Source organism: Castanea sativa, chromosome 11, assembly GCF_040712315.1.
Source record: "Castanea sativa cultivar Marrone di Chiusa Pesio chromosome 11, ASM4071231v1".
Lineage (NCBI taxonomy): Eukaryota > Viridiplantae > Streptophyta > Magnoliopsida > Fagales > Fagaceae > Castanea > Castanea sativa.
Window position 1 is genome coordinate 13,946,741 of NC_134023.1, and position 25,616 is coordinate 13,972,356.

Consider the following 25,616-nt stretch of genomic DNA (forward strand, 5'->3'; position numbering starts at 1 on the left):
ATCGTGTGGGTCTGCGACTAGTATTACTTAATAGTCAAAACTAATGAAGGGTGGAGATTTGCTACTGAAATCAAATTTCAGGGTATAAAATTCAAGCAACCCCAAACATTAGGGGTGTCGTTTACAATTTATCCAAAGATAAATTATCGAACTTAAATTGAATTGAGAGAGAGAGAGAGAGAGAGAGAGAGACAGAGACAGAGACAGAGAGAGAGAGAGACAGAGCCATATGTAACGTTGGGGGACCATGGCCCCCAAAACTTTGAAATCCCTTTATAATAATATATTAAAATAGGCTGGGTTCTTAAAACTATAATGATTGGCCCCTGCAAATATTTCATAAATCCCAATCTACGTATGTTTGCCTATTCTTTCCTTTAAAATCAAACGATGGCTCATTTAGTTAGTTTGCCCTACTGTTAGTTTATCAAGTAGACCCCACCTAATTAAAGCATAAACTTTTACCAAAGCCTAACAAATGTCTAGACACCAAGTGTCCTTTCTATTTTATAAGTATACAAAACTGCAGAGCATTATGTTCTTTGCATCCAAAAGTGCACTGTATTGTTACCAAAAAAATAGTGCACTGTGTTCCTTTGTATATTTTGTGCATTAGCAACACAAACTTATGAGTTTTTTTCTTCACAAATTTGATCTTTTCGTCATCATTTCATATTTTACCTAGCTATTGATTTGAGTTTAGAAATAATATTATTATATTTTAAGTTTGATCATTTTGTATACCAAATATTTATAAATTTAACATAGGAATATATAATTCCCCCCCCCCCCCAAAAAACCAAAATATCTTGGTCACACCCATGTGGGTGTGTGTGTGTGTGTGTGTATTATTTTACTTATTTGCAAACGGCATCTAGGGCGGAACCGGGATTTTTGGTTTGGGGGGCCGAGATTAGGCCATCTTATTGATTTGTAATTAAAAAAATCTAAGTACATATGTGTGTGCATGCACGTGCGTGCGAGTGCGAGTTCATATATTAGTTTAAAAAAAAAAAAAAATTTACTCCCAAGTCCAAACTAAGTCATAAATCATATACATGTTCTATACAAAATTTAAATGTCTCCAAAATTATCTTATATGAAAATTTCAAATCTTTCTAAATTCTATTGATTATACAAAAGTTCTCTAATTAAGGACATATTTTATGTAGTTGGCTAATCTTTTGACAAAACGCACTTTACTTGTATTTGGATTGATCTAGGATGTGTTTAATACTTCAAAGAACATGTTGTTCAAGTCTAGTATTAAAGCCATGAAGATTGGACCAAGAAACAAGTGAAGAAAATGTGTTTACTAAAGCTGGACACCTGCGGATAGCTACTGGACAGCTGCTCAACAGCTTCTCGACAGATAGCTATCTATCGAGGTTTAATGAGGCTCAACAGATGCTATCTATAGAGGCTATCTATCGAGGTTACGGAAATCAGAATTTTCAGATATGATTTTTTGTATTTGTGTAGGGTTTCTTTTCTGACAACCCTAGACATATATAAGGCATTTTTTAGAGGCCGTCACACAAGAGAATACAAGGAGAACATATGCAAAAGGTGACCGAAGCCTTATTCTCTCAAAAATAAGCTACTGCGTCTTTGCACCGTAGAGTTTTGTAACCAAGTGCTTATTGATCTTCATTGTTAATAAAGTGAAGAACTTTGCAACCAACATCTTCTTCTCTCTAGTTGGTGATTGAGTCACGTACTGAGATTCGTGCAAATGAGTTAGTCACGTACTGGGATTCGTGCATCAAAGGGTAGCGTTCATATATTGAAGAGTTCAAAGATTCTAAAGCAGTAGAAGGTTTCTGCTGTGAGTTCATCTACGAGGATTGTAGAGTCTAGGGACAAAGATTTTGTACTAGATCTGAAACTTCTCTTTACTATAGTGAATTGTTTTTCGGGAAGGTTTCCCCCCAGGTTTTTTACTGTGAAACTGGTTGGTTTCATTGATTTTCCTGGGTCATCATATCTTGTCTTATTTATTTTTCCGCTGCACTTATTTGTGACATAATATTGATGTTTATTTGTTTTAACAAGTCTTATGCATAATAAATCTAATTAACAACTTGGGTTTAAAACTTGTTAAATCTATCAACTGGGGTCTAAATTTCCTAACAGTCAGGTTCCTAGTTTTATGTAACATAGAAGAGTTTTAAAAAAATTTGGAGGGGCAACCAATGTAGTTTTGCCTCTACTGCGTAGAATTTAGGGTTTTTTATTATTATTACTTTTTGTTGGGAAAGGGAGGAGGGAGAGGCAGAAGGGTTTGAACCCATGACATGAAAATTGAAATGTAAAGGCCCATTAATGAACATTTATTCAATCTATGATCAATATTACTATAAAAAGATAACCAGTGTTCTTAGGCTTTGGGCATTAATTTGTTAATAAGTCATTTTAGAAAAGTTTTGCTACTATTTTTATGAGAAATATGATAAGTTATAAAAAAAATCAATTATTTTTTCTTTTTTCCATAAAAAGTTCTTAAAAATATTTTCTAAACTAATGTTTAAGGTTTTAGGGTATGCATTAACTCTTCCCAAAAAAATATGTATCTCTTATAGGCAAGCCCATCCAAATTTCAAATGTGAAAACTGAAAGGACTGAGTATAGGGTCAATTAAAAATAGTCTAGCCCACATGGGCCCAAAGAAGAAACTGACGTACGGAAATAAGCATTTCATCAGTATAAGTATAACCTTTAGGTCCTAAAAATAAAATTAATAAAAAAGGGGGTATAACCTTCAAGTCCTATAAAAAAGATTATAACCTTTAAAGCACTCGTATGAGTATTTTTATAATAAAAAAGTATCACATTTTAGCCAACTAAACTCAAAATTTAACCTCATTGATCCATGCAAAATTGTATAAAAATACATGGTTATTACAATTATTGTGTAAATTTACACTGACATTATTTATTTTGCATTTAATTTTTTATTCTTTCGTTATGTATCTTGATGAAGAAGGAAGAGAATGGATAGTGATTGTTGTGTGTAAAATAGATAATTTGATATAGGGCATTTTGAAAAGTGAATATGTAAAACAAAAAATGTAAATTCTTATAATAAAATAGACATGAATTTTTGCACAAATTAAATTAGTTAAATGCTTTTAGAATATTAATAAAAAGGAAGGCTAAAACCTAACCAAAAAAATGAAGGCAGTCAAAACAAAAGCCCAAGAAATCCAATCATGAACGGTGCAGATTGATCACAGTGACCACCGATTGTGACACTTCATTGGTTCATATGTTATTCTATTTTATTTTGATTTAAAAAAATGGTCAAGTTAATGTATGCCTTTAGGTCATACACTATCTATTTTGGAAAAAAAATTAATTTATAGGGAATTGAAAAAGTTGTCTAAACAGTTAATCAATTTTTCTTTTTTCCATAAAATGTTTCTTAAAATGATATACTAATGTATGCCCTATGGACACATGTTAGTAAAACCCTTTAAAAAATTTCTCAACATGTGGTTTTTCTTTTTTGGGTAGTTTGTTGAATAATTGATACTCATCTAAATAAGGAAAAATGGGCCCAAATCCATTTCTATTTTGAAAGAGAAAGGTCCAAAGATGTAAGGTAGGAGATAAAGATTGTTAGGGGACCATCCAAGATAATGGGGAAGAAAGTTAACATTCTTGTATACAAAACTAAAATCCTAGCAAGAGAGAGAGCTAAGAGCAGCCGAGATGATGGGCAAAAATGGTTTCATGAAATAATGGGAGAGATGGTAGAGAAGAGGAAGTCTCTTACAAAGTGGTAATTGACACTTGGTTAAGATTATCACATTCAACTCGAGTTAAAAAAAATAAAAATAAAAAATAAAAATCATATTAGTAATACATTCATGCAATTTTCACAATCTTTCACAATCAGCCGACAGTTTTTACAAATTTTTATTTGGACTTTACTAATGTTACTTTTTTACCTAACAATAACAATTTATCACATTAGCATTTGTAAATTTTTTTGGGAAATTTTGTGACTCTAGACTTTTTTTTTTCAAGAAAAAAAAAATTCTTTCTCACTCTTTCATGTCTATTATTTTGCACATATATCCATAATTGATATGGTATTTCAACACATAAAAGTGGAAGTGAAGAAAAAAGATATGAAATAGCAGATGCGTGAGTATCAAAACTCTCTTTTTAAATTGTTAGAACTTACTTTACTAAAATGTGTTTGTGAGAAAGTGGCTTATTTTTTTCCCAGGACGTGTTTCTTCTTACTGGACCTGAAAATTTGTTCTACACGGTCATAGAAAGACCTTAATTTGTACCTCAACTGGTTAATACTGCCTAACATTTCCAAATCAAGCATCCGACATTCAAATACTCTCTCTCAACTTAATTAAAAATAAATAAATAAATAAGTTGTGTACTTTAATAACTTGACAAATAAATTATCCCGAACAGTGGTTGAAGTAAATAATATAGCACTTACAGTCGGAAAAAAACTCTCGTTGTAGGAAAATTATTAATAATAACAAATATTTATGGGAAAAAATGGCATGCTTTTAAACTTTTTGGTATTTGTTTATTTTAATAAATGTTATAAAAAAAAATAAAAAAATAAAGGGCTTAAAAACGGTATAAAAATCCGGCACGACCCGATTTTAGACACAAGCTCTTCTAGTCCCAGACCACAATGCAAAGGTTCAAATAAATTACAACTGACTCAACCACATTCCTTTTCCCTCTCGGACTTGGTTTCACCAATACTCACTCACTCTCTCTGACTCTATATAAAACTGAAACTGTGCAGCTTTTTCTATCATAGTGATTTAACAGGTCTCTTTTTTTGTAAAGAAAAGAAGCCATGATGAACATGGGGCAGTACATAGAGGAGTTCCTACATGGAACGTGAGTCTAAGCTGCGAAACAGTCGATACCCTCGATGATACCCTTCCACTGATTTGTTTTGCATTAGACAAATGTTTAAAGCAATCGAATACGAAGAATATTTTATGAACCAATTCGAAAACCCAATGACCGAATTCAACCCCTTCGAGTTCCAAGATTAAGAGTCTCTCAATGAAAACACTGATTTTTTGTGTCAAAAACTCTGCTTTTTCCTCCTTCGATTTCATTAGACCTCCACCCACAACAAAAGAAGGATTTGTTGCACGAGATAGTTTCATCTGCTCATAAGATTTTGGTGAATCATTATAATTCCAATTCAACAACAACGGGAAACAACAAGCGTTGGTTGATGTTGGTGGATTTGCATATCTTCACAACATATTATAGAACGGAGGCTTTTTGTAGAAAAGAATTGAAAAGAAAACTGAAAACGCTGCTGTCGTGTTATAGGGCTTAAGGTGAAGCTCTCTGCATGGAGGATTTTCAAGATGTCGACTTAATTCGATAGTAGTTAGTTTATTTTTATAGCTAATTAAGTTTCTTTTTGTAATGGGTGAGTACGTACTCTAGTTTTCAAATTGTGTTCTAGTGGGTGTTTATGCATGGTATGGGTTTGTTTATTGGACAAGCATCTGTTTTAAATTGTGTTTTATTTTCCTATTTTTTTCTTTAAATATTCTTATAGAATTTTTTTTAGTAATTGTTTATCGGACAAGCATCTCTTTTAATTTCATAAAAATTTAAGAAGTTGCAATTAATAAATTCATAATTATGTTGATTCACATAAATTGATAATATGCCATGGCAGCCGTGATCAAGAGCCATTGAATTTTTGCTTGAATCGAATTCCAAACAACTGTTATGGAAGGAAATTTAGAGATAATCATAAACTCTTTGAAAAATGAGGAGGACTCTCTAGTTTCTTATGGACACTTGATCTCAAATACAAAGTTGATTATGAAATCCTACATGTTCTATTAGTTTTTCACGTGTATGCGCAATAATGTCGCTCATAACCATGTTAGGCACCCTATAAATGTCATGTTAACTTTTTATATATATTTAATTAAAAAAATAATGTTGTATTTCATTAAAAGATTCAAAAGTTTAAGAATTTGGTCTGTTTAAATGGGTTTTCCTTGTCAATCTTTTCTTAATTAACATGGCATTTTAATCAAAATTACTTTTTCTTACGTTTAATTGATACGCGTATCTATTTGTGAATTTTTTTAATTTTTAATTTATTTTGAAAACACTATTTGTGAATTTTTTAAATTATTTGAGAATTGATTGTTTTAAAGACTAAGTTGAAATCGTAAATTTAATATTATTTTAAGTATCTGCCATTTTTCTTGCATCAATTTTCCAATTATATTTCCCTTCATAATCAAACTAAAATATATTAGCTAATAAGGCTGTGAATGAATCAAGCCGATCGTGAACAACTCAGGCTCGACTCAATAAAAAGCTCATTCCTGTTTGTTTGTTTAAAAATAAGCCAAACTTGATTCTTAGTTTAGGCTCGTTTAATAAACAAGCTAAGCACAAGTAAAAAAATTTGTTCACGAACAAGCTCGTGAGCTATAAGGCTTGATACAAAATAATTCAAGTATAGACTCATTTATAAGTTTATATGTGTTAGCTAAATATACTCATCACACATATTTTAATAATGACATGGCCAATATGAGATCTACTACCCATTACCTTAATTTTTTTTCTTCTCTCTAAACTGACTAAAAACCACTTTAGACTTTAGTTACATTTAAAAATAAATTAATCAATTAAGTGGACCACAAATGATCCTTCCCCATCAATCATCTAATGTAAAGTTTTTATTTTTATTTTTTTTAATATAAGATAAAAATTCTACTCTAACATTATCTTAGTGTATATGTGTGTCAAGCTCACTCTTGGAAACTTGAACCTTGACTCTTGCCCCTCACACCCCACAAGCACTTATACTTGTAGAATAGCCACAACACGAAGGGTACGCAGTGGTATGTAAAGTTATGAAACATGTTAGTCTTTTATCATTCATTATAGTTATAAACTAGTATTTTTCTAGTTCTTTTCCATTTAACGTGAATGTAAAAATTGTATTTTGAATAACTGTTGAAACTATAGACAAGGATGAATGAAGTAATTAAATTATGAAAAATTTTAATTTGAATAATGGGTAATCATAGGTAGGATTAGACATATGATAAAATGAGCATACTATTTTTTTTTCTTCTTAATTTTAGAGATTTATACATTTGATAATGTAATATTTTTCGATCTCAAACTCAAAAGCTTAATCTGAGCTCAAGTTTAAGCTTCATATTAAGCTTGATCTTGACTTGATTAATTAATAAAGCCAAGCCAAGTCAAGCTCAAGTTTTTTCGCTTTCCTACTAGCTCAAACTCAAACATTATTTTTAGGCTTGTCACAAACTCGAACCAAGCTTTAGCTTTTTATTTTTCTTGATAAGCCAAACTTGAACAGGCACTACTCAACAAAGCTCGGCTCATTTATAGCCCTATCAACTTAAGATTGGGGGAATTAAATTCTATGGCCTTGTTTGGTTCACTGTTCACTCATATCTCAATTCTCTTAACTCAAAACTCTAACTCATATTTCATCCTAATTACCTATTTTCTCTTAACTCACCTCCCATTATGTTTGGCATTAGAACTTGGCTTATATAGTTTTCAATTTAAAAAAACAACTCTAATGAGCCCACTGGTCAGTCACAATTAAAACCGCTGCTGCCTCATTTATTGAGAGGGTAGAGGGTTTTCACTATAGTGTAAACTATACTTATTTTTCGAACCTTTAGATTTTACACCTTAAAATTTTAGAGTTTGGAATTTACTTCATGAAGTTAGAGTTTATCGCATGTGTTTATTCTATCCAATAAAATAATGTCACATTAACTAATAGGACTGTGAATGAATCAAGCCAATCATGAACAATTCGGGCTCGGCTCGATAAAAAGCTCGTTCATATTTGTTTGTTTACAAATAAGCCAAACTTGAGCCTTAGTTTAGGCTCATTTAATAAACAAGCTGAGCCCAAGCAAAAAAAATTGTTCACGAATAAGCTCGTGAGCTATAAGACTTGATACAAAACAATTCAAATATAGACTAATTTATAAGTTTATATGTGTTAGTTAAATATACTCATCACACATATTTTAATAATGACATGACCAATATGAGATCTACTACCCATTACCTTAATTTTTTTTTTCTTTCTAAACTGACTAAAAACCACTTTAGACTTTAGTTACATTTAAAAATAAATTAATCAATTAAGTGGACCACAAATGATCTTTCCCCATCAATCATCTAATGTAAAGTTTTTTTTTTTAATACAAGATAGAAATTTCACTCTAACATAATCTTAGTGTATATGTGTGTCAAGCTCCTTTCTGGAAACTTGAACCTTGGCTTTTGCCTCCACACCCCACAAGCACTAATACTTATGAAATGACCACCACACGAAGGATACACAGTGGTATGTAAAGTTATGAAACATGTTAGTATTTTCTCATTCATTATTATAAACTAGTATTTTTCTAGTTCCTTTCCATTTAACGTGAATGTAAAAATTGTATTTTAAATAATTGTTGAAACTATAGACACAGATGAATGAATTAATTAAATTATGAAATTTTTTAATTTGAATAATGGGTAATCATAGATAGGATTAGACATATGATAAAATGAGCATACTATTTTTTTTTCTTCTTAATTTTAGAGATTTATGCATTTGATAATATAATATTTTTAGATCTCAAACTCAAAAGCTTAATCTGAGCTCAAGTTTGAGTTTAATATTAAGCTTGATCTTAGCTTGATTAATTAATCAAGCCAAGCCAAGTCAAACTCAAGTTTTTTAGCTTTCCCTGCCTCATATAGATTTTTCTTGCCCTATCCCCACCCCGCCCCGCATGACGGGGAAAAATTCTTACCCCATCCTCGCTCCTTAAGGCCCCACGAAGCCCCACCCCACACCGTAAAACTTTATTTCTTGTTAATTTTCCCTCTAACTATTACCATTTTTTCAAATAAAATGACATATTTCAATATTAAAAATATACTTAAAATTATAAATAAATTTATCCTGTCAAATCAAACTAATTTTTAGCAAAAACTAAATAATATTATCTAAATGTTTAACAAGACAATGTCACAACAAAAATCTCATAGTATGACACAAAAATCTCATATTATGTTAATGATGAAAAGTAAGTTGAGACAGATATATGAATCATGAATGAAAAGAAAAAAAGAAGAAGTTAAAATTAGTACCTGATTTCCAACTTTGCTTGAGAGAAAAGAGAGGTACAACCACGTTAGGTAGAATAAAATAAGCTGATGACATTTTTGTTTAAATAGTAGGTTTTAAAGTATAAAAAAAATTACAACTTAATCCTTATTAACGCGAGGCGGGTCTAAAAAGTATAAACCCATTCCCGCCCCGTTTCATGGTGCGGGTCTAAAATCTCACCCCATCCTCGCCCAATCACCTTTGCGGGATAGGGAAAACCCGCACAGGGTGATGCAGAGAGGGGCGGGTCAAGCGAGGTAGGGAAAAATTGTCATCCCTACACTATAGTGTAAACTATACTTATTTTTGAAACCTTTAGATTTTACACTCTAAAATTTTAGAGTTTGGAATTTACTTCATGAAGTTAGAGTTTATCGCATGTGTTTATTCTATCCAATAAAATAATATTACATTTAAAAAATAATAATAAATTAAAAATTAAATAAAGGGAAAAAATAGCTTCATTTGAGTAGAATAATGGCAATAGCAAATAGATTGTTAACGGAGGGCTTAATTGAGGATGAATAAGACTTAGAGGACTGAAAGACAAAACCTAAATTTTGAGGACTAAAATAAAAGGTGCTAAAACTTAGAGGGTTGAATTTTGTATTTTAGCCTAAAATTTAAGACCATAAGGAATCAAAGTATGGAGACAAAAACATTTCTATAATCAGTTATTCAGATTACATAAATAGGAATTTTCATCTCTATCTTTTGTTTCATGACCCAAAGGAACAAAACATACTACTATTTAGTAGCGAGAATATATTTGGTCTCTTTATAGCATTAGTAGTAGTAGCGAGAATAATATGAAATGAATCTAGAATTATAATTTGCAAACAACTGGGGACAAGGCATAAGAAATTGATCAAGGAAAAATCAATTAACAATTCTATGATCACAACCTTTTCTACACTGTTTCCTATAATTATCTTATGCAGATGATTGTGAGTGATTCAAAAAAAATGAAGAGTCCATGTGAAATTGATTGGTAAATAGTCACAATTTGCCTTATCAAAATTGTGGTAAAAAGATTATATGGTCCTCACAACACAAAATGTGGTATCTCTAATGGAGTACTTTGAATTGTAGAACCATTCAATTTGACTCATGTTATACAAAATCTAATTCAAATTATATAAAGGTTCCAATAATTAATAATAAAGTTTTATAGCAAAAAATGACATGTTTGCAAACTTTTTGGTATTTATTTAATAAATGTAATACAAAAATGGGCTTACAAACAGAGAAAAGCAATCCGGGCCGACTGTGAGTCTGTGACGCAAGCTCTTCCAGTCCCAGACCACAATGCAAAGCTTCAAAAAAATTACAATCGCCTCAAACATATTCCTTGTCCCTCTCGGACTTGGACTTGGTTTCACCAATACTCAGTCTCTGTATAAAAGTGAAACTGTGTAGTCTTCTCTAACATAGCTTAATAGGTCTCTTTTTTGTTTTGTAGAAAAGACCCGACCAAACCTAAATATCACACGAGCCACCCGATTTCACAATCTATTATCTCGAATTCAAAGTCGGTCTATTCAAAAACATATCACCGCCAATAGGAAAAATAATCTTTCCTCTTCTCATTCGGAAACTTTTCTCCACCGCCCTCTCAATTCTACACATATAAGTGAAAGTTGGTGCTACTTTCCATTTTTCATATTACAAACTCAGTTTCTCTCTTTTGCAAAATCATAAGGGTCTCTCTCTCTCTCTCTATTTTTCTAGTTGCAGTGACAGAGTAGTGGACTGAGCCATGGCCCTGGTGGTTCGAGATAAAGCGACTACGTGGGACGTGGGATTAACCCACGAAAGGCTTTCACGCAATAACCCATCCACCGTTGTCTTCCATCTACACCCGGACTCCACCCATCATCATATCTGGAGAGAAGCCGAATATGATGAAGTTCAACACCAAACCCAAGACCCTATAACCGGACTCACCACCATTGAGATTCTTCAACAAGAGTTTCTCGATCGAGATGTTGATTTCTTGTATCCAAAACTCTCTCAGCTTTTGCCTCCTTCCTTAGATCAACTCGACCCCCGACAACGCGAGGAGTTGGTGCTTCAGATCATTGCCAGGGCTTATGTGGTTTTGCTCGATTATTCCAAATATTTCCCGACTGCTGTAAATTTGTTGATGCGTGTGTATTTGAATATTGTCACAACGTACAGTGTGAGTTTTGAATTTGAAGGAGAAGACCATTCTTTTACACCTGCTGCTCCATCAGCCATCGCGGCATTGAAGGAAGGAAGGTTTAAGTTGAGCTCTACTGATACTTCTTGTACCATCTGCTTGGAGGACTTTCCAGTTGGGTCGAACGTCACATGCATGCCTTGTTCTCACATCTTTCATCGGCAATGCATTGTTGAGTGGCTGAAGAATAGCCATTACTGTCCTGTTTGCCGATTCAAGATGCCGACTTAATTAGATTGTAGTTTATGGTAGCAAGTTTTTTTTCTTTGATATTCTTTCATGTAATGGATGAGTACTACAGTTTTCAAATTTTGCTTTTTGTGACTGCATATGTATGAAAACGAAATTAAAGGACAGCCTGTGTTCTTATTTTTTCTATTATAAAAATTTGAATCTTACAAGTTTTTTAGATGGTGACTACTATGGATCTTTTGGAGTCCCTCATTATTAGAAGGGATTGGGAATGCTTTCGATATTAATAATGCCTAGAACAAACCCCTACTAACACCCAAATCTATATAATGTTCATGCGTTAATTTATGATTAGTATATAAGTTGACACAATATGCTCAAGTATCTATGGTGGACCCATAAGTAATTGGGCATGTGGTGCGGAATATTAATCACGTTAAATTTAATTTAGGTTGTGAAAAACCATATCTCCTTGAATATGTGTTAGATCTTTGATCACCTTAAAAATTCAGTTAGGAGTACCACTATGTTCCCAATCAACACAAAACCCACTAACTGCGGAAACACCAATGGAAAATATGGAAGCTGGGCTTAGGCTCTGCCATTCCAAAACGTAGTCCAGCAAAAATCACAAATTTAGAACATAAGCGGACAAAACTCATATTTGGAAATATCGTATGCAACCTAACGAACAAATCCTGCTTACATTAGAACCATGCATCCATAATCTGAATGCCAACACAAGTAGATCGCATTATGTCCAAATCTTGAAAGGTTGCGCATGAGCAGTGCCTTTAGAATTTTGGGAGGCGGTATATCCTGCACCCGGCATATATGCCGGGTGTCTCACACAGGGGCGGGCCCCACAGTCACACCCGGCATATATGCCGGGTACAAGATATAAAAATTGGAATTTTGGACCCTCAAATCTAAATCGCCAATGAGGTCCAATTCAAAAACCTTTTGGATACGCAAAGACATTCTTTGAGAGCTGACAGTGGGTAAAAATAGCCAAATAGGGCTCTCAACTGCAAACTCCATGGCATCCTTAACCACTTAATGTATCTTCTTCTCTATGGCCTTTAACTCTACTTCACTGGCTAGAATGATCTAGATCATGTAAGTCTTCAACGCTGAGATGGGATCTAATATCTAAACTCTCTAGCAGCATAGCGTGCCTTCTCAGCTCTCAAAAGAGAACCACAAATTGAGGTGAACATTTATCACCACCAAGTTTGTTTGTTTGTTTTTTTTAAATGATATTAAAAACATCATACAAGAAAGAGAAGAAATTAAAAGTCATCCTTAGGTACACAACCAATTCTATTGATCTATAACAGATACTCGAACTTTAAAGCATTTACAATGCAAGATTAATTCAAAATATTGGTAAGAATCTGCAAATCATGATGTCAAGATTATAAGCATGTATAGTGAAGCATATTATGAGTAAAAGACCCATTCTTGGGCACAGGCTCATTGAATTCTATGTTTGTACTTAGGGATGTATTTTCTATAAATTTATCTCTGGTAAATGAAAAATGAAACAACAAAATGTCTACAGTGGCAGATATTCAAATAAAGAACAGAAGGCAAAAGCCAGAGGCCTACATTCCCATCATCTCATAAAAAAGGTTCTCTAAAAAAAAGGGCTAATACAATCAGCTCATGTCCCGACAATTCAACACCTCGATCCTCTTAGTTTCGCCCAGAAAAATTTTGCACTTGACAAAGCTAAGCTACCTTTCTAGTTGACATGCTTCTTCAAATCAAAGTAAACGGCTACCAAACTGATCCAGATAGAGAACTAGCTGCTTATCAACCATTTAAGATGCTATTCAATATAATCCTTAAGCCATAATCCAACAAAAGTGAATTTTTTATTGCCAATTACACAGCATCCCATTGGTTGACCACACCCTCCACCTTTACTTACAAAGGGAGGAGGTGCCATTTGACCTAGAGCTCATTGGCAATCATCCAACTCAATAAATTCAACATCAGAATATAGAAGAATTTCAATACAAATGGCATATACAACTGAGGATGGGGCAGCATCATTTGAATTTGGTTCAACTACATGAAACACTTGGAAAAACAGAAGTCAAACAATGGGAAAAGAGGCCAAAACTGGAACCAGCTATTTAATTGTACAATTCATAGAGAGTACTCCTTTCGGCAATAATATAAATGGAAGTAAATATGGCACTTACCCAAAAAAGAAAGAAAGTAATAAATGCAAGAGGAAAATAAAAGTCAAATGCTCACCAGGGTCACAAAGCTCATCAGGATCAGCCAATGAGTGTCCTCTAAACCTGTCTCAAATTCCGCCAATGTCTGCCATTATCTCCTATCCCTTCCAATTGCCTCTGCCACCTCCCTACCCTTCAAAATATTTCATATCATCAAGAGGAACTCTTGACATCCTAAATGCAGGCCTGTTGCCACCAGAACCTTTCACCAATGAACTCTTACCCACCAAGCAAAATGTGCTCTTCTGACATCAAACAACCATGGTCTCAGCAACCACCCAGAGCCCAAAGTGCGAGCTCACATATCACAGCAGAGGCAGGAACCCATTGCTCATGTATGTCATGTTATGTACTGATCACACAATCTTCCATGTTCAAAAACTAGATATACCAGATTAACACAGCCTCTTCGCCTCTTCATCATTGTAGAGGAGAAGGAAACCAAACATATTTTCCGTGACACATCTGGGTGCACACATCATAAACAGCCCTGCCAAGTACCATGTCTACATAGAGCTCCAAACCTTCCTCTTTTGCGATCATTTGAACACCCAATTAGCAAAAGCAGAAAACTGAAACTTTGTTTGTCTCACCAGAAAATATTTAAAAGGTAATTTTCCAATAATCCCCCAATAAAAGAGAATGACTAATATTTTAAGTCTATTTACTTATTAAAGCTAATATGAAATATCAAAAAAATTTCTTACATATCAGGTTAAGACGTATAAATCAGGACCATAGAAAACAAAAACAAAAAAGAAACTTCAATGTCATGACCTGTGTCCTTTTGGATCCAATGTATGATTCCAAATAGGCCTAAACTGAGCAAATCTGTTTGCTTTCTCAGATACCCAATACTAATTAAATTCTGCAGAAACCTACAATAGTACTCCATACTTAAATTGATTTCCTTCAGTAAGATCTCTAGTTAAAGAGAATTTTGCCAGACATTCTAGGAAAAAGAGAGACTGATAAAGAAACTTCCTCTTTCAATGCTAACAAAAAAAAAAAAATCCAGCAAGTTACAAACCAAAGAGCACGAGGAACAACTGAGCGACTATTATTTACCCTCTGCAGCAATCCTTTTGCGTATCTCATGAGCTGTATTGAAAATGCCAAGAGTAGGTTTGTTGCAAACAAAGCATTTCTTGTTCTTTGCATGATGCTGAAAAAGAGAAGGACCTCCAGTTAGAATACACTTTCAAATAAAGGAGAGATGGGCAACAATGAAATCAGACTGACATGTTTTGTAGGAAACCTTTGGCCATGCTTAAGCACAGAACAAAAGCAAATAAAAAAGACAACATGATATATATATATATTTTTAATAAAGTGGTTTTGACAATGCAATTTGCTAAAAGCTCATGTCATCAGCTGCATAGTCAATCTTGCTAGAAACTTCATAATGGAAGATTTTATGGCAACAATCAAAAGGAAGTCCTAGATCTGATGACTACATTGATTTGTTGGACGCAACATACACCTGGACTTAATGCCTAAAATTGCAGACTTAACAGTTGGCTTAAATTTAAAAAGTAATTGGCTCAAAATTGAAACTAAAAAGAAAAAAAAAGCATAACTCAGTTCTCTAATAAATAGGACTTCAAACTACTTATACAGAAAACACATGTTTTGAAAGACTTCATTGAGAAATAAGTTTATAAACCCTAATCATCAAGTTATTTACACCCATATAACAACCTTATGTGTTTGATCAATGCACAAACCCTAAGCCCATCATAAAAACCTACTTCCAGACCTAGGCAAGATATGTCTTGACAGAAATGCAACCATCAAAAATGAGAATAATTATGACACCTGAATTTATCTCAAACTTAAACCAGCATTAAGTTTTCTATGTTAGTGTATTAGAAATCCATCTGTCAGCATCTTGCTGAAAAATTCACTCATAGCATTTGGTTGTATCATTAATTTGCATGCAGAGCTCCTCATCTAAAAATTTAACTAGTTTATGTATGTACATATGTGTGTAAGTACATGCTACTAGTATTGGGGAGGGGATGGCACTGGTAATAAATCTTTCTAACAAGCCTACAATTTTTCATGTTTCATACACTACAAGTTTGCAATTTAATCCATTGCCAGGTTCACTCTTAAAATTTAAACAGACTAATTTTTTAAAATGTCTGATCTGCTTGTCCTCTTCAAACAAATGTAAAAAATCGATCATAAATCCACAAACAGTAGACTGATTATGCTCCATAACTTAAGTTGGTATAGAAGAGATACCTTTAATGCGCAATGCTCACAGAAATAGTGCTTGCACTTGGTTACAACAGCATCAACAAAAGGCTGCCTGCAAATGAAACATGCAAAGGGCAATGAATCATCATCATCATCTTCCTCACCAGGGTCTACACCGCCATCATCCTCATCATCTAATCCCAAAGCCAGATTTCTCTTCCTTACTTTCTCTGCTTCATCCCACTCCTTCTCCATTTGCCATCCAGACTTGTAATCCCCTCGATCATGCATAAACTTACAAGAATCTCCATACCCACAGTAACCAGTCTCTTTGTAATCCTTACATATGTCCGGTTGATAATCAAATCTTGCTGAAACTCTTATGTGAGCAGAAGCCCTCAAAGGCCCATGTGCTCCGCCAGCTTTCTCACTAGCAACCGTTTGCTCTCTTCGGAAACCAGCCTTGTAATCGGTATATCCATTAATGCCTCTATACAACTTTTCATCCCCAGAGCTTTTTCCTTTCCCCTTCAAAGCCTCCTCTGCTTGCTTAAGAGATCTCTCACGCAATGCACGAGCATCTCTTGAGAAATCAGTCTCAGTTTCTAGAGTTGCTGTCGCTCTGCTATCATGTTCAACTTGAATTTCCCTTGAAGACTCAAACTGAAAAATTGGCTTCTCAGATTCTTCCTTTGCTTCAGTAGATGCTTTGTTCTTAGAGGATCCAGTCGAAAAATACAGCTTATTGTCAGGCTTTATGGTTTTCTTTTGACTGTGTAAGAATGAGCCTTCTGTTTTTGAATCATCCTCTTCATCTTCATCAACTGTTCTTTTTCTGATGTTTTTATTCCTTGATGGCTTTCTGAAGAAGTTGCAGACTGAAAAGACAAAGATTATAAATATTTTGGGATGAAAATAGCAAATAACCACAAAAACAAAAGATAAGAATAGTATCCAAATCATGAATATAAAAAGAAAGAGAATGGATTACAGCAGAAGAATTATACCTTGTTCAGGCTGTTGATTTTCACCCGAATCTGCCATTAAGGACTCCTGAAAATCATTGACATATAGTGTCAGTCACATACTAATGCTTCAGAAAATATAACAGAATATTAAGCCAAATTAATAGAAACTACAGCAAATTTGGAATCTACACAAAAGACCATAATCAACCAAAGAAAATATCCATCGAATACAGGTCCAGAATTATCAAAAATATACATATTGATACATATAGATACTACAATGATACATACACACACACAGATACTTCAGCGACACTAAAGAGTGCACTAACAAACAGTTCAGCTATATTTGGTGGGATTGTAACTCTGTTTCATAGAGACAAGTTCGTCTCAGTATCGGCGAGGCATGAGACCCTAAACAGACAAAAGTAAAGTAGTTTCTACCTCTTTGAAGAATTTGATCAAACAGAAAAGGCACTGCCTACTTCTAATCACACCAATAACTCCAACACAAATACATAGAAAGTAACATGCTCATGTAACTCCCTCAGATAGTACAAAAAGTCATAAAATTCAGAAACCCCAAAAAAAGTCCCCAAATTTATTTCAAAAGCCCAAAACTAAATGCACTCTTTTGGCTTACAAAAGCAGACACTACACTTGGTTCATTTCAAATGCATCAAATCATTCATAAACCCCAAAAAAATACAAAACAAAACTACTTCAGTCAATTCATAAACCCCAATAAAGACATCCAAGATATTCATGAAAAAAAATGCTTAAATCACGATGACCCAGAAAGAGATTGAGGTTAGGGTTATCAAATTTCCAGTTCAAAGTCCCAAATTTGATCTCACAAGCTCCAATTCAAGGTGAATACAAAAACCCTTATCCCGAGACTATGTAATCAAAAACCATTCGAAATAAAAACTAAATACAAACAAAAGTGAGTGAAATTAGGGTTTGATTTGATCTAACCTGTGAGTAAATTGGCGGACAAAGAGCAAGCAAGAAAGAAGAAGCAGGAGCAAGTTTCTTCAGAATGGAGCGAACCTGAGAATTTGTGAGAATGCGAGAAAGAAGGTTTTTTCTTTTTTTATTTATTTAAAAAGAATAAATTTCCTAACAAGCAATATATAAATATTATATATTTAATAAATAAATAAATAAATTCATGACTTAGTAATTTATTGTAAATAAAATTCTATTATCATAATTTTTTTTAAAAAAAATTAGAAGTCATTTATACTAAATAGTTTTTTAATAATTTTTTTAAATAAAATTTCTTTTATTACATAATTTGTTTTTGCCACATAACTTTATCTAATTTTCTCTTTTATTTTTACACAAGATTAATTGTGCCTTTATCATTGAGAATTTATAAATAATTTCCTCTACGATCACCAACTCCGTAAGTGGGGCATTTTGGATTTGATTTATAATGGGTCAATTTGTCATCATCACGTATCTAAGGCACAGCAAGCATGTAGCCATTAGTTGTGAACCATGTGTCCAAGAAAGTGGATGAAGGTGATAGTAAGATCAGTCATGTACCATTATAGCTGCAATCTATAAGTTTTGGGAATATTACAATAAAGGCCAACTTATTAAGGAAGCATTATTGTGTGTAGTATAAGCACAAGCACACTTGTTAAAGGAGTACCAAATGCATGTGGTCTCATTTTGCCAAGCCTCTATCGTCTTTCTCCAATGGGAAGGCAACACCTTACCCATTAAGAAGGTGACATGTGCCCATTTTCACCATTATTAAAGAATGATAAAGGATTCAATGAAAAGAGAGATAGACATAAGAAACACCTTTTCACACTAGGATGGAAGCTCTTTTTCCACCTCTTGTTTCTCTTTTTCTCCATTGTAACACAATACCTCCATTGTAACCATTTTCAGAAAATAGTGGAATATTCGACTGGCTTGTGCCCGTAATTTTCTCCCTCTCCCAACGTAGAGGGTTTCCATGTTAAAAAAAACCTGTGTATATTTCTCTCACAACATACTTCATGTTCTTACAAACACAAAGACACTATTTTTAACAAAGATAATGTCTAAATGTACTATTAAAGTTCTAGAGATCTTTACAAGATAATCTCCAAAATCTAAACTTGCACGTACATCTCCCAATTTATTTTAGGATTACATACATTTTTTTTCCTTTCCTTTCTTGTTTAATTTGAATTGTATGCTTTGAATTTCTACTTTCATAATTTTGTTTTATAGATTCGTGACGAATCTTCTCATTTCATATCATATAAACTTGTGACTGTGACAAGTATTTATATTGTCTTACAACAAATGACTATGCTTTCCTTATACAAAGTGGCTACTTTTCTTTAAATATTCAAGTAAATTACATAATTTTCCTATAGTTTGGAGTAGTTTCAAATTAAACTTTAAAATTTTAAAAAGTTTAAATCAAAATCATGAATTCTGAAGTTTTAAATTCATTTTAAATGATCAAATCACATTTTTAATGAGTTTCCATTAACTAAAATTAAAAAAGATGAACTTAAATATATGTTTTTTTATGGGAAAATTTTATATATATCAAAGACTTATCAAAAAAAAAAACAAGAGGCTCAAAAGAAAAAAAGAAAAAAAAAAGAAAAAGAGGAGCAATCCTTCCGCATGAAACTATAAAACATATAATACACCATATAGTAATAGTCAAGTTATATAATAACCATCCCCCTAAAAAAAAAAATTATATAAGAACCAATCATTTAATTTTTTTTACCAAAATATTTTAAATTAAATTTCAAATTATATAAGTTCATATCCAAATTATTTCATATGTTAAATAATTAAATTGTGTCTTACATATTGTGATTGTACCAAGGGAATACCATTTTCTTCTCCCCAAGAAAGAAAAAAAGAAAAAAGAAAAAAGAAAAAGTGGACCCCATTTCTTTTTAAATTATTATCTTTTCATTTTTTTCCCCTTTATGTCATGTAACATACTTTAAGAACATTAAAATAACTAGCACAATTGATTTAAGCAAAAGTTTATTACTAAAGTTTCAAGAAGGATTTAAGAGTTTCTATAATTTGTAAAATTTGTTCACTATTTATTTTGTTATTTTAATGCTCTATACAATTTTTGGTTTAATCTAAGGTTAGATAATGAGAAACATTAGATGATAGCATTGTCGTTAAAAAAGTGGCATGAATTTCGTTCTAGTGCTGGTGTAATTTAACTTCATATTTGTAACCTCAATCCTAGATAATGCACAAATTGAAAGGAAAAAAAATGTTGGATGATGTTCAGTTTAGTCATGAAAAACAACTGTTCATTTGGTGTTAAATTATGTCTTTTTTTTTTAATCTTTTATTTTTTATTTTTTATTTTTTTATCACTGAATAGCAACTCTCTGAAGAAGTTTATTGGAGATACAACAAAGGCTCATGCCAATATCAACATGAATGCAGTGGAGCGAGTGATCCCAAAACAAGATCATTTACTATTCAGCCAGACCTTTGTGTATTAACAATGTTCCTTCATCAAGTAATTTATTCATCCCTTTACCTGAAAATTCAATAATTTGACAGTCCTTTATGCTTTGTGGAATTAAATTTTGGGTCGCATGTTACATGTTCATCATGTCCAAAAGAATAGATGGAAAATGTGATTGTTGAGATCCTGAACGGCAAGATGAGAAAGGTTAAGAAAATAGAATTTGAAATTTGTGAGAAAGTCATCTGGAATTTCTGGTCATGTGCAAAAAAGACCCTTGATTTCACCTGTAAGGAGTATGACAAAGAAAGGAGAAGACACAAAGACAAAAAGTAGTGTGTCTTTAGGTGGTGAGAAAAACCGTTGTGAATGTTAACATTAATATTTTAGACAATTTTATCAATTCAAATTAATATATTAGATAGTTTTATCTTTCATTCAAATGTGCAGTAATTTTTGCTGTGATATAAATTGTACTTTCTAAAAATTATCATTCCTCTATTGTTACTTCTTGGGCGCGTTTTAGATCCTAAGCCCAAGAAGTAACAGGATTAGGGCTCAAAGAGCCCAACATAATGAATTTGTAGAGAGTAGGCATAAAAACTAGGCTTCAATGGATTGAACAACGCTCACAGTGGATTAAAGATAATAAGAAAGTAAAGAAAAATAGGCTTTATGCAAAGAAACCCTTTCTCGGCAAAGTCCAAGGAGAGTAATTTTTTGAATATATATCTTCAGACTTGGTTACAATTTCAGTTCTTGTTACTATTGTGTCTTCTTACCCAATTTTCAGATATCCTCCAATTCCTGGAGGATCTCTTTCATTATATAGCCCATTTTCTTTGATCTTGGCCCTCCATTTGTTGATTATGCAGGCCACCACTCGAGTGTTTGTCCCATTAGATGCCCTCCCAAGTCTTCTGTGAGTTGCGGCAACCAAGACAGCACTGTTCAAGGCTCTTCTTCACATAAATGTGGCTAGGGTGTTTGGTGAGGTGCATTAAATGTGGTGGCAGCTATCATTCCTCCAATCACGTCAAGGCTAACCCCCTCTTTGAAGCTCTTCCTCTATAGTGTGGCCCCCTTTGGAAATGTGCCATTGACGTGGCCATGGCTTGCCTTTCCGGCCTTAACATTTAAGTGCATGGACTCCTCGGAACTACACTGGCCTCCTCGGCCTTGGGTATCACACGTGGCATGATTTCCTTATAAATTTCTGTACCCCACAGTTGTCACCATAAATTGGTCACTTAGTAGCAAATTTCATAGATAAATATCATAGTAGAATGTGCTACCTAATGAAATTTGGTTTGGGGCTGATGTGATATTGCTTCCACCTTTTCCTTATCTCAAATCCACTATTTTGGAACAAGATTGTTAAATTTACTCTTTCTTTTACTGCCACATTCAGTTTCTGCAGTTCCTACATCATTTATTTAAAGTTGCAGTCAATTATTTTTCCATTTCTTATGTTTTCTTGGTAAGTAAATAAATGTTAACTATATCTTCAAGTAATTGTCTAAACAATTGCTTAGCTCATCTTTAGGCCAATATGAGATAAGCAATTGTGTAGAAAAGTGCAGTGTTCTAGTTGCAGTGATGTGTTTATCCTGTTTCTTGTGCAGCACAGTTCCTCCCAACGCATGCTCTCCAAAATTAAAGCAAAGACAACAATACTTTCATAGTGGTTACTCTAGAAAGGCAATAAGAAGATCTTGAAATATTCAGACAGCACTATGATAGTGGTAACACATAAAATATAGTTTCTAGAACATGAAGAAATTGCAATATTCAAACACAAAGTAAGATGCATTTGCAACTCTGGAATGGCAACTAACAAATCTTGTCAGATTCCTCTGATAATTTTGTACAATTATTATTTTATACCTTTAACAATATATCCTATTCTGGAATATCTTAGGCCACAAGGATATAAATACTGCCTTGGGAAAATTATCTCCAAGATAAAAATAAATAAAAGAGAGACTCCATTTGCACTAAACTCCAACAAGTTAGCCATATTGATGCCTTCTGTCAATTTGTGAGACATTTAAAAATATTGGACAGATTGAATTTTGATGAACAAAAATGTTTCATTAATCAAGACAAAGTTTAATGATTACATGAGCAGAAAATATAGAATCAAGCCTTGTATTCAAACTGAACCCAGCAGAAAATGACAATGCAGCCCATCCAAAAAATAGGTTTAAAAAAATAGAAAGCACAAGATCAGATCCGAAGAAATTTTTGGAACTGTTCAAGTGCAATGCACAAATTGAATAGTTACTGACAGATTGATGCCTTTTGTGAGGTATTTTCCTGCTTTTCAATGGTTACCATTACTTCTCTTCACAAGTTGCTCAAGTCAGTTCCAAAGAATAGCCCATTTCGATCAGAAACGAAGCATTCAATACAATTGTTGTGTGCTAGATAGCAGCGCAAAATGAAGGTATGCATTTCTTTTATTATAGAAAATCATAGTATTCCTGATATTCAAAAATGAGAAAACAAATCACAATGTGACAGTAAGAGTAGTAAGAAAGCAATGAAATATGGATGACATTAATTGCTAAAAAGAAGAATATTGAAAGTTTGAATTTCTGGTGCTATGGTTTTTTTTTTTTTTTTTTTTCATCTATTGTGGTGCAATGCTAAGGAACCGAAAGAGAGTAAATAGGCCATAGCTACTTTGTGGCAAACGATGGAGTCCAATTCCTATATTATCAATATCATGTGTTGGATCATTAAATTGTTATTGCAGTAATACAACCCAAAGCTTAAATTCTCGTTTGTGCAGTGAATTGAATATGCAGCAGCAATTCTTGTACAAGTATTAATTGAATAAGCTCCCTTACAATTTGTCATTGCCAATAACAGGTACTTCCTCGTATTTAGAACTGTCTCTAAATCTCTTGGAAAGAATGCAGCGGCCTTTAAATAGCACACCAAATAGCAGACCACCACAACAAATCACAACCATGGTAATCCCCAAATTCATTTTCCAAATGGATTTTTTAGCTTGGGTAGTGGTCATCGAATTTGAAGACAGTTGAAGAGGTTGAAAGTAAAGAGGATCTGACTTTGATCGTCTGCTTTCAATAGTTCCCTTAGCAATTTCAGCCTCCTCTGCATGCAGTGGAGGGAATTGAACAGTAATCCTTGTTTCACAGTCCACTGAACCATTTTTTATCAAATTTGCATCATGTGATTCAAAATCAAGATGCCGACATCCTATCATGCACAGGAGACCAATATCCCTATCATATATTCCTTCAGCAGAAATAATGACTAATTTGGATAAACCATCAGCCTCAAACAAGAAGGTTATCTTGTAACTCATATTCAGCATTCTGCTATGGTTACTTTTCAGCTCATCCTGATGTACATAAATCACATCTCCCACAAATTGTGGCCTTAGGAAACCCGACGCTACCTTTCCTTCAGTGTTCCTCACCAACAAACCAAATCCCATGTCCAGGGAAAACCCATCAGGATAAGACTTTCCCTTGCCCCTAACAATTTCCTTCCCTTGTGCACAAGAATTTCTTACAGCCTCAATCTTAGTATACTCATATCTAAGACCTTGGGGGTCAATCACTCCTACCCAATCCTGAAACCCAAATCTTTCAAAGTAACCTGAATCCTTCACATCTTTCTTGCTCCAAATTTCCCCCACCATACTACCCCAATTCCTTAATGACATAACCGCTGGAAATCTTAAACTAAACCCAATCGAGCAATCTCCAACAGAAGCATTAGCCAAAATTCTGCACGCAACACCACAAAACTTATTCTCATTCTCATCCCAAGCACCCTCAGCAATCAATGTTGCATTTGGACCCGGAAATTGAGATTTCATATCGTTAGGATTGGGAAAACCCAACAACAACTGTACCTTTCTGCTGCGCTGGTCACACCTAACCCCACGATAAGCAATATAATAAGGCAAATACTCAATACTCCCACGTAAAGGATTGCAATTCACACTACCACAATCACTCCAATATTCCAATTCATGAAGATTAGTCTGGTCACCAAAAAAGAAACAAACACCACGGTCCAATTTGCTTGGAGACAAATTAATATCTCTACCACCTTTCTGCGCACTCAAACAATCACTCTTATCAACCTTTGTATACTCATAATCTGGATTTTGTGACAAACCCAATATCACAATCGGTTCAAAGTAATTATAGTCATTTTTCATATGCAAACATTCTAATGTTCCACCAATCAAACTACCATAAATGCTATTATTTTTTGAATAATTAAGCTTAAGAACAACATCTGGATATTTTGAATTTAACGAACCAACATAACTCTTCCCTGATCCGACCATACAAAGCTTCCCAGAAGATTCTGACCAATACCCATTAACTGAAAACACCGAATCGTCTTCCCGATAGCTAATACTAATCAAACGCCGCCGACGGAAAACAGACTGCTTCCACGGGTCTCGAATGGTCAGGGTGGCTTTGACCTTGTGAACGCCATGGGAGGTGGTGTTTTTGATATATGAAGGGTTGAAGGAGAGAGATATCCCGGACTCAGAGGTTCGGTTGAAGATTCCGACGCCGCCGGAGAAAAATGCGAATTGGAAGCTGAGGAAATCGTTGGAGAGGGAAACAGGGACATTGTCGGAGGATAAAGGGGGCTCGGGAACGACGTCATTGCAGTGCTGGGAGTAAGAGATTTCGGGTTTCCGAAATGGGTTTCGGAAAAAAGCTGTGGCTGTGGGGAAGTTGAGGAATAAGAATAAGAAGCAGAGGAGGAGACTGAGTCTGAATTTCAATTTCTTAGGATTTGGAGAAGAAGAAGAAGAACATGAATTCGAGCCCATTGGCGCGGTGAAAGCGAAAGAGTTAAGGAGCAAAGCTTAAAAGAGAGAAGGAAAACTGAAAAGATTGTATTGTTTTTTACATTGATGTGAATTGAAGATTACAAGAATGAAAGATAAAAAATAAAAATAAAAAGAGACTTTTATTTCCAGTTATAATAACAGAGTGCAGAGAAAAATTGGCGGGAGATATAACTACTTTAACAACCTATTAAATAAGGTGATTACAAGTGTTTAATTTGTTTCTCTAATTGTGAGTTTGAGCTGACATCGTTTGGACTTTCG

At 33.7% G+C, this 25,616-nt stretch overlaps 3 protein-coding genes across 6 annotated transcripts; 1 reads left to right on the top strand and 2 right to left on the bottom strand.

The window, feature by feature from the left end:
- Positions 1–10,964: 10,964 nt before the first annotated feature.
- Positions 10,965–11,639, top strand: LOC142616104 (uncharacterized). The gene has a single exon (XM_075788990.1). It carries the CDS (start codon positions 10,965–10,967, stop codon positions 11,637–11,639), a length of 675 nt encoding a protein of 224 aa, XP_075645105.1.
- A 1,195-nt stretch (positions 11,640–12,834) lies between these two features.
- LOC142617240 (zinc finger CCCH domain-containing protein 1-like) lies at positions 12,835–18,436 on the bottom strand. Of its 4 annotated transcripts, none has more exons than XR_012840947.1 (5): positions 18,004–18,436; positions 17,065–17,110; positions 16,103–16,935; positions 13,869–15,017; positions 12,835–13,411 (listed from the first exon to the last, which is right to left on the bottom strand). XR_012840947.1 is itself a non-coding variant. In XM_075790010.1 (4 exons), the coding sequence occupies exons 2-4, from the start codon at positions 17,099–17,101 to the stop codon at positions 14,913–14,915; spliced, it is 975 nt and encodes a 324-aa protein (XP_075646125.1). In that variant the 5' UTR covers positions 17,102–17,110; positions 18,004–18,436; the 3' UTR covers positions 12,835–14,912. The 4 variants fall into 4 exon arrangements, 1 of the variants encoding a protein (XP_075646125.1); XR_012840945.1 differs by having other exon boundaries at positions 12,835–13,676; XR_012840946.1 differs by having other exon boundaries at positions 12,835–13,688.
- Positions 18,437–23,345: 4,909 nt separating this feature from the next.
- On the bottom strand, positions 23,346–25,334 carry LOC142616105 (uncharacterized). The gene has a single exon (XM_075788991.1). The coding sequence runs from the start codon at positions 25,332–25,334 to the stop codon at positions 23,346–23,348; it is 1,989 nt and encodes a 662-aa protein (XP_075645106.1).
- Positions 25,335–25,616: the final 282 nt, after the last annotated feature.

Coding starts and splice junctions, on each gene's coding strand:
- LOC142616105 (XM_075788991.1), bottom strand. CDS start 25,334: ATGGGCTCGAATTCATGTTCTTCTTCTTCTTCTCCAAATCCTAAGAAA.
- LOC142617240 (XM_075790010.1), bottom strand. CDS start 17,101: ATGGCAGATTCGGGTGAAAATCAACAGCCTGAACAAG. Junction 16,936..17,064: donor AAATCAACAGCCTGAACAAG/GTATAATTCTTC, acceptor TTGTCTTTTCAG/TCTGCAACTTCTTCAGAAAG. Junction 15,018..16,102: donor GTGAGCATTGCGCATTAAAG/GTATCTCTTCTA, acceptor TCTCTTTTTCAG/CATCATGCAAAGAACAAGAA.
- LOC142616104 (XM_075788990.1), top strand. CDS start 10,965: ATGGCCCTGGTGGTTCGAGATAAAGCGACTACGTGGGACGTGGGATTA.